At 37.3% G+C, this 11,316-nt stretch overlaps 1 protein-coding gene across 1 annotated transcript; it reads right to left on the bottom strand.

Annotated features, from left to right (window-relative positions):
• Positions 1–445: 445 nt before the first annotated feature.
• LOC18422817 (AT-hook motif nuclear-localized protein 20) lies at positions 446–3,103 on the bottom strand. Its single transcript, XM_011627600.3, has 2 exons — positions 1,535–3,103; positions 446–864 (listed from the first exon to the last, which is right to left on the bottom strand). Exon 1 carries the CDS (start codon positions 2,486–2,488, stop codon positions 1,601–1,603), a length of 888 nt encoding a protein of 295 aa, XP_011625902.1. The 5' UTR covers positions 2,489–3,103; the 3' UTR covers positions 446–864; positions 1,535–1,600.
• Between the last annotated feature and the right edge of the window lie 8,213 nt (positions 3,104–11,316).

The following is an 11,316-nucleotide window of genomic DNA, read 5'->3' as shown; positions in this document are numbered from 1 at the left end:
GGAGAAGACATACCCTTACCCGTTCTTTCAAGAAGATTAGGAGCTAGTTTTCTTTTTGAACGAGTTAGTGGAGCTCTACCCGTTTTTTCAAGTAAATTAAGAGTTAGATTTTTGAAAGGGTTAATGGGAGATGTTAGAAGGTAAAACGTTGTTTTATTGAGAACCAAATGATTTTTTATATATTAACAAAATCGTTACGAAATGACCGATTTTCAAGTTAGATTTGACTATTCTGAGTTTTCTCTCTCTCTTTCTCTCTCAACTTAATTCAGATTTCAGATTTCACACAGCCCACAATTGATCCATGACAATCTAATGACACGAAAGCTTTCAACCCCAAAAAAGGATCTGTGTACCCCCTGATCACAACTCGTGTGACATGACCCACTCAGGTAGTATTTATTCTAGAGAGAGAAACAGATATCAAATCAAGAACCCAGAAACATGTCCAAACATGGTACACAGGCACGATTTATCTCATATAAGTAAAAAATCTGACAAAAGAAGACCACAATATTTGACTGATATTCATCCACATAAGTTAAATAAACAAAGAAGAGAGAGAAAGAAGTAGAGAGAGAAAGTAAAAAGAAAGAGAGTCCCGGAAAACGGGATGGAGCAGCAAAAATGGACAAAAACGGCCCAGAAAACCTGGCCCATGTTCTAATAGTTCGTGCCGCTGCTCAGTGCTTTAAATTTCCGAGAAGAGGGAGGGGCAGTAAGTGTCGAACCAAGCGGTCAAACCCACCAAAGTTATTTTCTCTCTCTAGGTGGGGGAAGAAGCTCGACTGAGACGAGTGTTGCTTTCTCTCTCTAATAAGAGCTCTACTACAATGGGTTATCCCTGATTTCATTCACAGTCCCCTAAGATCAAAGAAAACAGGAGGGTGAAAAGGATAAAAGCAAAGGAAATTGGAAGCAAGACATATGAGCTGAAACAGAATGAAATTTAGAGAGAGAAAGAGAGAATTCACATTTGTGAAACAGAATGGCTAGAGAGAGAGAGATGATCACCTCTACATGTTTGAAAGAGATTGGTGTATAGAGAAAATGGGGAAGAAACTAAAGCAGTATCTGTGTCAAATGGATTGGAAGAATGAAAGAAGAGAGAGAGTTCATTGTGTCCCTGCGTTTAGAGAGAGAAACAAAGAGAGTGGGTGGTATAACCATTGGTATAAATTTTACAGAATGGGACACAAGAGAGCTAGGTAGTTGGATTCGTGGATTTAGAGAGAGAGAGAGAAAAAGAGAATCACAGTTTTAGAGAGAGAAATTGACAGTCATTGAGAGAAAATAAGATTTGCTGAATGAGAGCTGAAAGACACAAGGAAGAAACAGATACAGAGAAATAAAAAAGAGAAATAACAAAAAAAGAGAGTAAGATATTGGCATAAAACTCATAACCCATTCCAAGCTAGAGCTGGAGAAACAGGAAAAAAGAAAAAAAGATAAGGTTAAAGAGAGGAGAAACCTCTCAGACTAAAATCAACAAGGGAGAGAGAGAGAGCAGTAGGTAATTTAAGAGAGAAAAAACCTCATTCCAAAAAAGTTGCTTCCTCTCTCCTCCAAGTTCACAAGGGTTCTCTCTCTCTCTCCTTTCTCAGTATGGTGGCCGGCCACCAGCCCACGCATACAAATCGTGCCCCATCTGTCCCCCATTCGGCATCAAATTCGGTGGCAAATTGTATATCGGCAAGGCACTTGGATCCGCCAGCTGCCCTCCTCCGCCACTCCCCCCACCTGATCCCTGAGCTGCCGCGGGCAGCTGCCCTGCCGCTGCTGCCTCCGCTTCTTCTTCCAATGGAAGCCTCTCGTATGTTGCATTTGCAAAAGTCGCCGCCACCACCATCACTGGCCCTGATGCCACCAAAGCTCCAACAACACAACCCCCGACTACTTGGCCTTGGCCCCCGGCCAAGTACACAGTCAGCCCGGTGGCACCAGGTGGTGCAGGACCGGGCAAGAAGGCTCCGGAGAGCGACAGGATTTCGAAGCGTCCGTGAAGTGTGACGATGGCGCCAGGGGCGGCGGGCTGGCGGAGGGTGACATTGGCTACGACACCGCTGCCACTCAGCACACACACCCCGCGCTGCCGACGGCGGGCGAACGCCGCAACACTCTCTGCCACATCGCTGCCACTAGCGACCTCCATGACGTGCGAGCGCAGGGCGTTCGGGCTGTCCCGGGTTATAATAATGGGGGGCTTGGGCTTGTTCTTGGATCCAGGGGGCCGGCCGCGGGGACGGCGGCCAGGGGGTTCAACGCCCTCCTGTCCGGTGTTGTCGTCATCCTGTTCAGGAGGAGAGGAGGTCGTCAGGGAAGCATTCGAAAGGCTGTTGTTGTTGTTGCTGGCGGGGTCGATGCGCTCGCGTTTCAGGCGAGAGAGGTTGGCGTTGTTATTCGAGGGGTTTCCAGATGAGGGAGAGGGAGGGGAGTGGTGTTGTTGGAGGTGGAGTGGCGGAGGCGGTGGTGGGTCGACTCCGGGCATGTGGCCATGCCCGGCCCACCACCGGTTCGCGAGGCTGAGATTCTCTATGGTGCTTGATTTGGGGGCGCGTTGTTAGAGAGAGAGAGAAAAGAGGATATGTGTGCTCTTCCCTCTCTATCACAACTACAAATAAAGAAGAAGGATTCTCAAACTTCCTATATCTGTAGAACCTTCATAAATTAAGTACAGCTCCTCATATATATCTCTGTAAATTTACAGCTCTAATTGCTCAAACATTCCTGCGATTTCTATTTCTTCATCTCAAATTCCGATCAGGAAAAAGCCCAACGTGCAATTAGAACCCACTCACTTTCTCTCTCTAGGACCCAAGTAAAAAAGACTCGGTTAGAGAGAGAGTTCTGCAACTGTCTCATTGACTGAAGGCAACTGTTAAGGATACGCACACGTGCGGGAGAAGGTACTTCTCTCACTGTTACTGAATGGATTTGCTGAGCTCCTTCAGCCTCTGGTTTGTTTCTCTCTCCAAGAAAAACAAATGATTTAGAGAGAGAAAGTCTCTGGTCTCTGGTATCAGAGAGAGGTGTAATCAGAGAGAGCGGCGAATAGGGGATGGAGATAGAGTGAGGTGATGGTATATAAGGGATCGTGGTTTTGTGAAAGGTGGTTTGTGGTTTCGAGGGAGGTGGTATTTGGAGGGACGGAGGTGAGAGAGAGATTAGGGTTGGGAGTGTGGGGTAGCGTGCGCGTGAGCAGGTGGGAGCACGTCGTTTTCTCGCGCCCCGACGTATTAACGAATGCCGAGAGAGAGAAGTAGGGCCGATAATAGGACAGGTGGCCCGAACTGCTCTCTCGGGCCTTAAATTAGGGCCGGGCCATGAATTGTAGCCTGAACGCCGGGTTAGGACCAATGCTGGTGGTACAGTTCGGCTCACCCTCAACCTCTTTTTTTTTTTTTTTTTTCACATATAGTTTTTTTATTTGTGTTTTTATATATTATTTATTTGTGTTTGGCTCGGCCCAGTCTGGTCTGGCTTATAGGTCCTCTTTTTTTTTTGTTTTTTTGTTTTTTGTTTTTTTTTTTTTTTTTTTTTTTTTTTATTAGACAAAGTTACGTAAGGTCGAACTTAAAATGTTGGGCTATAAAAAACTTACCTCTACCGTCTTGACCGAAAACGGTCTCTCATCCGGCCTATGACACTGGCCCGACCCGTTTCCCACCCTTAAGGTAGAGAGAGGTGAGAGAAGGAAGAGAGAGAGTGATAGACTTCTTTGAAATTAACTGTTTCCCTTTTTCTCTCTAGCTCTCCTACTGCCTAACCACTCACCCACATGCGGCGTACGCCGCCCTCCAAAGCCCCAACGGCTGCCTATCTGTATGAGAGGATTTCGACTAGCCCCCCTCTCTCTATCATGAAATACTTTTCATATGAGACATCCACCTCTGTTTTTCCCTACCAATATATTGGCCTATTTCTCTATATTTCATACGTTTCCTTATTACCTCTATTTCTGGACTATCCCTATTTCTCGACACTTGGCTGCGGCCGAGGCCGGGCCTTTGTTCTTGTAGGGCTGGCCAAGGCCCGGCCTTATTAGGGCTAGGTCATTTTGGGCCAAAAAACAAAAAGAGGTGTGAGAGCGGAATTGGGCAAACACAAGCCCAAACCTGGCTCTAAGGCAACAGTTCGTGGCGCAACCCTATTATTTATATACGGGAAAAGTTCATATAAGGTTGCAACTTTAAAATGTAGAATAACAGAGACACCTAAAAAATTTAACGGAAATGTTATTTTAATGTTAAAAAAAGCCTTCTAATCGAGATGTACGAATATGAAAAAAATTGAGTCCTAAAAATAATGCATCTTGCAACACATTATCTAGACGGTCCATTTTCAAGATTTTTCTATATTTATAGATCTACTTGAGTTTAACCATTTTTCGAATTTAAAATTTTCTAATTAGGTATGAAAATATATTTTAAAATAATACTAAGAATTTTTTACAACAAAATTATATGTTATGATAAAATTTTAAGGTGCGCCATAATTAAATTATTTAAAATTGCAACCTTATAAAAACACCACCCTTTGTATATTTCCCTATTACTTCTCTCAAGAGAGAGACAATTTTCCTTTATTTGAGAGGTTCCACATTATTTATCACTCTCTCTAAAATCAATATTACTTCATTTTATATTGAAATCAAAATACTTCATTTCTTCTCGAGGTTCCCATTGTAAAGGACGTCCCATGACATATTGGAGTCTCCCTTGTATGTATCTCCCTTTACATATAACTTGACTCCCTTTCTCTCTCCTCATTTACCAAAAAACAAAAAAGGTTTGTTGTTGTCTCCCATAGTAATATTACCTTTACCATACATGTCTTCTCTCTTTGTCTCTCTAAAACCCTTTCACTGTCTCCAATTATGATTTGTCTTTCTACCAAATACCAATTTTTAATCCTTCTTTAGGAAGATAAAACTTTCTCAGTTTTCATGTTGTCTTTTCTCTAAATATTTTTCTCACACGTATACAAGGCTGTCCTAAAACTAGCGAAGCATGTGGCCCCAAAAAGGCAAATGATTTTTAAACATTCACAAAAAAGCAAAATGAATTTGAAGAAGTTTGAGGGTTCTACTATGGCGGTCAGAAGATCCACTTTAGGAGGATTTTTTTTTAATGTCAAATTTTGGGAATCACTTAGAAATTACTAGATGATTATTCTCAAAAAAGAAAATTTTGAAATTTGAGTTTTCTAAAACTTAGATCTAACCGACTAAAGATTAGGTGGTCTCTATTTAATCTCGAAAAAATATTATTTTTAAGTGCATAAAGAGTACAATTAGAAAAAAAATATTAAAATAAATCTATGGGTTGAAGAGGTTACAACCCCACAATTTGTGTTCCTAAAATTAATTTTAAATGAAGTTTCAGGTACGAGGTTAAATGCGCATTCTACTCCTGGAAGAGTATAATATCTTTTGTCTTTGAAGAAGCCCGATTGAAATTGGAATGCTTTTGTACCGCATTGCATTTTTGGACAGGCCTAAATCCCATATTAAAAATACATCTCATTAGCTATGGAAAAGGCAGTAAGTTTTGATTAGCTTGTCAAAAATAAAACTTGAAATAAGTGCCATTTTAGTTATTCATCATCGTCAAACCCTCTTTTGAACTGATTGGGGTCGGCTACACAAATCATAATCTATCATTCTGCTTGATAAAGAGTCACACCCTCAGTGGGGCTATAAATCCCTATATATTTTCTTACTACATCCAATCATATTTTTTTAGGCCTATCTTTTATCCTTTTTAAACTTTTCAAGGGCTATAAATCCCTATATATTTTCTTACTACATCCAATCATATTCTTTTAAGCCTATCTTTTATCCTTTTTAAACTTTTCACTTAAACTAACTAGTACATTTTAACAAGTATTGTACCAAGTCTGCGCCTTACATAGCCAGCCTACCTAAGTCTACTCTCTCCCATCTTATGGCCTATTAATGTCACACTTAAACTTTCCATTTTTGTTATTAATATCATAAAATATAACATGAATCCCCTCATCTGTAGCTCCTTTGGCCCTCTTTTATAATTTTGGTGGGATCAAACGGCCACGAAAAAACCCAATGATTATTTGCATTTTATGGAATATCTCAATGAGAAAATGAGTCAAGTACAACGCATGCTTTGAATCATTATGTACCTTGCTCCAAACTTTGAGCATTAAGATAGGCATCCAAGTGCCACTGCAATTATTTTAAATGTTATCAAAAATTTTAGTAGGAGGTGTTAATTTGTCTTGACCTATGTTATTGTTTTTTTTTTATTTTGATCTAGTTCGTTAGAAAATTTCTTATTAAATAGGAATTATGATTAACCAACTTTCTATTGCGTAAGGGTTTGTTTTGGGTAAGTCCTGGTTGGATTAGGATAGTATTGAGAATCCATATTTCAAGGGATAAAATTAAGTTTTCGAAGGTTATGAAAAACTGGGATAGCCTCACTTAGGTCCTTTTTTGGCTTGTCTTTCTATATATAATTAGTTATTTTGTAGAGAGAAATAAATATAAAAAAGGAAAAAAAGAAACTTGGGTCGTGTAGAGAGATAAAATTATAGAAATAGAAACAGAAAGAATTTATGAGAGATTGAGTTTGCATCTCTATTTCTCTTTAATAAGAGTCATTTTTTAATTTTATTTTATTTAATTAGTGAAAAATTGTCAATCGTCATGGACCATGGATGTAGTCACATATGTAACGAATTACATAAAATCCTGGTTTTTTTTTCATATTATTTCTTTCATGTTTTATTTTCTTGCTTTGTTGTTGGTTTCGTTTTTTCTTGCTCTTTAATTGCCAAAAATCAAACCATCGGATTTTAGAGCTTCCACACATAACAAGTAGTATTAGAGCCTGATTTGGGGTTGACAGTAAAGGTATCAAATGCAAAGTTCGAGTTAGAAAAATTTGATGGCAAAAGTAAATTTGAAATTTGGCAAGTCAGTGATATTTCCTAGTACAATAAGGATTACACAAAGCATTGAAAGGAAAGTCGAATAAACTACAATTCATGTCAGATGAAGACTGTGAAGACTTAGATCTAGTGAAGTATTGTTTACCATCGTCAATGAATATTCGAGATCAAGTCTTTGTTAAAGCATGAGAGTCTGTATATGATAAAGTACCTCACTAATCGATTGTATTAGAAGAAACAATTATATACCCCACACATTAACGAAGTTACGGATATCCATGAATACCTAAATCAATTTAATAAAATTATTTGTGAATCATTGAGCATTGGTGTTAAGGTAGATGATGAGGAAAGGCTATAATCTTGTTATGCTCAGTCCCTCATTTATATAACCATCTTGTCACAATATAGCTGTATCGAAAAGATACTACAGAGATAAATGATGTGACTTCGACTCTTCCCTCAAATGATTTAAGGAAGACATAGGGTAATAGTTAAACGCATGCAGATGGTTTAGTGGCTAGAGAAAGATCCGTTTACTAGATACTACAGAGATAGAGTACGCGATTTCGACTCTTCCCTCAAATGATTTAAGGAAAGCATAAGGTAATAGTTAAACATATGCAGATGGTTTAGTGGCTAGAGAGAGATCCGTTGACTGAAGTGAAAGGAGACATGAAAGTTAGGCAAGCCCAAATCCAAATCCAGATCAGGAAAATATAATGCTCAATGTTATTATTACAACAAAAAGGGACATATGACGAATGATTGTTAGAAACTCGAAGAGAAGTAAAAAACTGCCCATTATGCAGCTAGTATTGTTCATAGAACAGAAAATGGAACAAATAAATGTATTCTCAACCTCTCCAAATAGTGATTATTCTAAAGATTTGATGGGGAATGATGCAGCTTGTAAAACCGTTGACATTGGAACAATTACCATCAAGATATATCATGGAGTGGTGAGAACCGTCACTGATGTAAGACATGTTCCAGATCTAAAAAAAATAAAATTTATCTCTTTGGGTGCCTTACAGTCTATTGGCAACAAATTTGTTGGAGAATGTAGAGTCTTGAAAGTTCTAAAAGGTGTCCTATTTGTGATGAAAGCAAAAAAATTGGACCAAATTATATGTGCTGCTTGGGAATACCGTCACAGCCAAAGCAATAGTTTCCATATCTGATGGTGGTGGTTCCAAATTGACTCAACTATGGGATATGAGACCAGGCCACATGCATGAGAGAGTTTTGGTGGAACTGAGTAAATGTCAATTGATCAATAGCATGATGAAGTGCAAATTAGACTCTATGAGAAATATGTCTATGGAAAGGAGTAAGGGGTGCAATTTCATACGTCGGAGTATACCACAAAAAGCATTTTTAGTATGTTCATTCAAATATTCAGGGCCTTGCATTAGTTGCCTTAAAATGTGGATCTCTGAACTTTGTTTACTTTATAGATGATTTCTTAAAGAAGGTGTGAATTTACACAATAAATAAGAAGGTAGACGCAAACATTCAAGCATGGGAAAGCTAAGGTTGAAAAAAAGACTGGAAAGAAGGTCAAGTGCTTGATGACTGATAATGGTGAGAGCATGCTTCAGAGGAGTTCGTGAACTTGAACAAAAGAATTGTTCTCCACTATACCTCTCTAAAGACACCGCAACTGAATGGAGTTATTGAGTGCATGAAAATGATACCTTTAGAGAAGTCTCATTGTATGGTTTGTCAAAGAACTTTTAGGAGAGGCAGTCAATACATAATATTACCTCGTCAACAGCAATAAAGTACCAAAAAATTACATGAGGTAGGGTCCAGTAAGCCTAATAATTATTCTCATCTAAAAATATATATATGCCATGCTTTTGTTCATGTATAGGATAAATACAAGATAAAAAAAGTGTAGTTCCTTGATTACGCGGATGGAGTTAAGGACTATAGATTATGGTGTCCAAATCCTAAGTGGACTAAGTTTATTATCAATTGTGACGTTAAGTTTGATGAGTTTTCCATATTGACGCATATTCATAAGGTTGTAGAAAATGAAAATCACAGTAGTGGCTATACAGTTGTGGTAGAGTTGACAACTCCATAAAAAATTCTGAAGCATGTGCTAAAAAACCCCTGTGAAAGAGTAGAGGAGCTCACTGAGCCTACTCCACATGAGGAAGAGCCTAAGTTAAGAGGGAAAAAACCCAAAAAGGCAGTGGTACAGTACGATTTTGAAGATATAGTGGCTTATGCATTGGCTGCCACAAGCCAAGAACCATTTACTTTTATGGAAGCAATGCAAGATACTGACCGTAGCAGGTGGAGTGATGCTACAAATGAAGAAATGAAGTTTATTCATAAGAAATGTACCTGGAATCTGGTGAAATTCCCCAAAGGTAATAGAGTTATAGATGTAAATGGGTGTATAAGAAAAAAGAAAGGTCACATGAGTCTAGTGGTGGTCGATTTAAGGCACATTTATTTGAAGGAAAGTGTTGACCATAATGAGCTATTATCTTCAGTTGTGAAACACACTTCTATTTGAGTATTACTAGTCATAGTTGCAAATATGATTGGAATTGGAGTAGCTTGATGTTAAGACTACATTCCTGCATTTAGGGTTAGAGGAACAAATCTATATGACTCAGCTTAAAATATTTTTATGGGAAAGAGGACTATATATGCAAGTTGAAGGAGTCATTGTATGGCTTAAAGCAGTGTTTCAAAAATCACCGATCCGATCCGGAATCGGGCGATCAGGATCGGGTATCGGTAATAACCGATCCAAATGCAGTATCGGTAGAACCGGGCGGTTCCTACTTTTTTATTTTTCAATCCGGTTTTCTTTTTAAGCACCCACCCTGGTTTTTTTGAAATGTGAATAACACATTTTTATGCCAACTGGCACTCCACCTTTTTCCCCCCACGTGATTGCCAATCATGGCACTTCCCCTACCTTACGTGGCCTTACTCCCCCCACGTGATTGCACTCCACCTTACGTAGCCTTACTGCCCCTTAAAAAGTCTCAACGTGCAATACGTTGCCAAGACAACATTCAACACACACACATCGTTGGGTTTTTTTATAGTATCAATTCTTCTCACATCGCTTCAATGTGGGATATATCTGTGAGTTGAAAAAATGCTGGCAAATATTATTAGCTTGGGATAAATTGCAGTGAGATGGTGTACGCGCGATGATGTACGTACGACGGTGTACGCTCGTCATGAATAAGAAAGTTGTATGTCTGATTGTAGCAATGAAATTTGATGATAAAAAAAGAAAAAAATTATTAAAAATAATAATTAGGTGCCCATCACCCCTATCTTTCACCAAAAAAATTTAAATTTACTTACCAAAAAAACATAAAAGTCTATTAGGCTATTATATCATGGTATTATTTCATTATATGAGTAATAATTACTTAATTAGTTAATTAGGATTAAAAACTAGTACTAGCTCATAGGATAAAAAAAATAAAAAGTAATACAACAAGCAAAAAAAAATGTAGTGCAACATCTTCTTCTTTTGTCAAAAACAAAAAAGAAGATAATCAACAAGTATCATATTTTTCTTGTTAAAAAAAAAAAAAAAAGATAACACAATAAGTATTTCTTGTCAAAAAATAAAAGGTATTTCTTAATACAACCTAGGAATAAATGGCCTAATTATATTTTGTATTTTTATAACATGATGGTCTTTAACATAAATTTAGTAATATTAATTTAAAAATAGGATTCATACAATGAGGCCAATTGAAATCTCTCTCTTTCTACTAACAATCTCTTCCACTAATTTATTCTAGAAACCTAAAAAATTAGAAAAATTGGTACGCATTCTAATAATTTCTACATTGATAACCAAATCTTTTATTTTATTTAGTAATTTTTGTATTATAAATCATGTAGTGTACTATTTTTCTTACAGTTGTCAATAATACATTTTAAATTAGATGATATTATAAAATATTTTGGATTTGTTATTATTTATATAATAAAATAATTATAAAATATTGTTGGTATATAATATATAGTTAGTTAAATTGTAATAATTTGGGTTTTTTTAGCGGATTAGGGTTTCTTCCAATTCGAGATTTTAGTGGCCAATTTTTCATCGATTTAGTCAACTCTTTATTATAGTCCATATATGATTATATACTTAATCCATGATAATTCTATGATTTATTTCGTGTGATGTAAATTTAATGGTCAACTTAAGTTCATACATGGAAAGAACATCTCAATATTCATAAATTGATGAAAACAATGAAAGTTAATAATGTAGTACCCTCATTTCTTATTGGATTCCTAAAAAACAACATTTATAATAAATTTTAATAATTTTTTTGGATTTTTTTGAAGCTTTAATCTGACCGATTCAGCCGATTCTCGATC

The sequence above is a fragment of the Amborella trichopoda genome, chromosome 7, assembly GCF_054954075.1.
Source record: "Amborella trichopoda isolate Santa Cruz 75 chromosome 7, AtrichopodaSantaCruz75HAP2 v2.0, whole genome shotgun sequence".
Lineage (NCBI taxonomy): Eukaryota > Viridiplantae > Streptophyta > Magnoliopsida > Amborellales > Amborellaceae > Amborella > Amborella trichopoda.
This window is presented reverse-complemented; position numbering and strand designations above follow the sequence as displayed.

Excerpts from the sequence above, each read along its gene's own strand:
- LOC18422817 (XM_011627600.3), bottom strand. The coding sequence starts at position 2,488 with ATGCCCGGAGTCGACCCACCACCGCCTCCGCCACTCCACCTCCAACAA.